Here is a 2,917-nt window from a genome sequence, read left to right on the forward strand (position 1 = left end):
CGGAACACATTCAAGGAATCTATGTAGGAACAAGGCTCGACAATCAAAGCCATGCTGCTCTGTGCAGTTACCTTGGATCTTAACTAGATGTGCAAGTTGACCTCTGACCATGGGGCATCCTCTCCATGCATGGATTATGGATTGCTGAGGCCATGGCAGATAACCAGTTCCACAGAAGCAACTTCATGTTCTTCTGAGGAAGATCCATAGCACTGTGAAACAAGGAATATAAATGAGCTATGCCACAACAGACTGCAAACGGGGTTACCAAAATACAGCCCTCAAAAAATGAACTATGAAGGTGGAACACCTATAGCTGTAGAAAAATGCTGCTTTGAAACACCCTTAGTTACAAGAGCATTGGCAGAGATTCAGTGGCCATACATCCATCTTGAGCATGTGACAATCAAACATCTATTGATTTCAAGCTCAGAAACCTGCTGTGTAATTTAAATGGTCTTCAATATTGCAAAATTTTTGAACTACAAAATCTGTTGTCTGAAGGGGGACAGCAAATGAAAAGTATTCAAACTGTAGTAATAAAATATTTGGCCTTTAATCATTTCCAATAAAATATATCTGAAATCTTTTCCTCCCCCACCCATAGTCATACACAAACACACCAATGTTTAAATATTTTATCGTGGCCAACCAAGGTGTTTACATTGATGTTTATTAATGGAACTCACTTTTGAATTTGTTTTTTAACAAGCTGTTAATCCATATTAGCCTCAAATCGGTTCCATTTCGTTTCTCAGTTCCCTTCCTGATGACTAATGGCTAATGTCTGGTACCATAAATAGATCTGCCTCTGGCACATTGGGAATTATTTGTTCTTGGCTTAAATAGTCATAGTTCATAAAGTTTTCTCTCTCTTCTTCGTCCCCTACTAGGATTGACAAAGGCATTCCCAGAGGCAATAATTTTTCTTCCTCTCTCTGTTCTCCCTCCTCCAGCCCTGCCTCTTCCAATATATACTCCTCTTCTTGGTCCTCTTCCCCTTCCTCCCCATTGCCAGCCTCTTCGACTTCCTCCTCATCCACATCTTCATCCTCTGACTCTCTGTCCACTTCCTCCTCCTCCTCCTCGCTCTCTTTTTCATCACAAACCTCTTCGTCACACTCATGATCAACATTTTTCTCCTCTTCCTCTACCAGCCTTGGGATGGGAGACTGGTTGTGCTGCACTAGAGCAGGACTAAAGGTTAGAGAGGGATCCTGCATGAAGCCATACAGATCTTCCAGCAACTGCGAATCATCTTCGACGCCGCTGTGGGGCGCATCATTGGTAGTGGAGTCTCCTGGGGAGATGCCACCAGCCTGGGCTTGCTGTGCCCTCAACGCTGCCTGCTGGCGCTCCAGCTTCTCTTGCTGCCTCATGTCTTCATAGACCTGGTTCATGATGAACTGGGTGGTGTTCCGTGGCGCTCTCATCCCAGGTGCTCGCCACCCATACAGGTTGACCGGGCGCAGCATCTTGCTCAGGTCTATTGGTGGATTCCTCTGGAAGGAGCGACGAGGGTGGCGGCGCAGGCCACGACCCCTGCGTCCCCAGCGCTTCTTTCTACCCGGGGGTCTCTCCCAGCCGGGGTTCCAGGGCCCGCTCCAGCAGGAGCAGCAGCAGATGCAGAGCGGGTGCAGACCATAGGCCCGGATCATCTGTGCTGGGCACAGGGGGCTCTGGAATGCTACGAGAGGTGGGCGCCAGGGCCCTCCGCAGCGCCCCCAATTGGAGTACAGGGCCCAATAGGGCCCTCTGGGTGGTGGAAACCAAGGGCCAGGGCTGCGCTGTTGCTTGGGTTGTTTCCTGGGAGCCTCATACTCAGTTTGGGGGCCATCACGGTATCGCCGCTTGGACATCGGAGCGCCCCTCTGCCTTCGATGGTAAGAGGACCAGGTGCGCAATGGAATGGAGGATGCCCAGCCGCCGCCGCCCAGATTGAGGGGGTCCTCCCTTTCGTTGACCGTCTGGGGCATGGTTCAGGGATCTCCACCAGGTCTCAGTGGTAGTGTCCTAGGAGCAGGCACTTTGGCCTGATCGGGTGGTCAATCGGAAGCACCTCCTCAGCTGGAGTCCCTAGTGCCACGTGCCTTTGACTGTGACCACGCCTTCCCTCTTCACGAGGACCCCCCTCTTTCTTCTCCACTTGCTCGCTCTTCCTCAGAATCACTGTCTTTCGCACCTGGGTTGTCTTGCCCAGGTGGGTTGGGTGGGGTAAGGATGGTGGGGGAGGAAGGTGTTGGTGGGCGATGAGATGTGAGAGCCACTCCCGGGTCCCACACACACCTGCCTCCACCGAGGCTAGGGCTGGGGACGGGAGAGGCAGTGGTCGCTTGTTACCTTGCTCCTCCCTCTCAACCCAGGTGCTTCACCGTCGCCGTCCTGGCCGGACTGAGTGGGCACGGGCAGTGGCGGTCTTTAAATACTGGCTGCCCCCCTCCCCCGCGTGCCCCTTGCGTCCTTGGTTGCCCAGGACGACAGCCAATTGGGGTGGACTTGGCTCTCTCTGTGAGGAGGAGGGGTTCCTCCCGGGGTTCTTATGACGTAGGATTTAAGGCAGAGGGAAAGCTTGCCAATGCTCACACACTGGCAACTTTTAGGGGATGGGGAGTATTTGAAATTTCTCTCTTAAGTCTGATGGAAGATGTTGGAAGATCGGACCTTCATCTCAACCTGAGTGAAATGTGTATTCTCTACAGCTCTGTGGAGAGCTGTAGTAACAGAAATCGGACCCCAATTTCTTCCCCAGTCTGTGTTCAAAAGCTAGATTCATGGTACATGAAACAGGAGCACAGACATTTATTGTGTGTACAATCCCAAACTTATATTCCCCTCCCTGCCTTCTTTAAGAGATGGCTACCAGGTTTCACAGAGTCAGAAACTGATGTTTGAGTCTTTCACACTCGCTCTTGCTCTC

At 51.3% G+C, this 2,917-nt stretch overlaps 1 protein-coding gene across 1 annotated transcript; it reads right to left on the reverse strand.

Moving 5' to 3' along the window:
* Positions 1-541: 541 nt before the first annotated feature.
* Positions 542-2,387, reverse strand: Ccer1 (coiled-coil glutamate rich protein 1). Its single transcript, XM_021205806.1, has one exon. It carries the CDS (start codon positions 1,974-1,976, stop codon positions 774-776), a length of 1,203 nt encoding a protein of 400 aa, XP_021061465.1. The 5' UTR covers positions 1,977-2,387; the 3' UTR covers positions 542-773.
* Positions 2,388-2,917: the final 530 nt, after the last annotated feature.

This window comes from Mus pahari, chromosome 9 (assembly GCF_900095145.1).
Source record: "Mus pahari chromosome 9, PAHARI_EIJ_v1.1, whole genome shotgun sequence".
Lineage (NCBI taxonomy): Eukaryota > Metazoa > Chordata > Mammalia > Rodentia > Muridae > Mus > Mus pahari.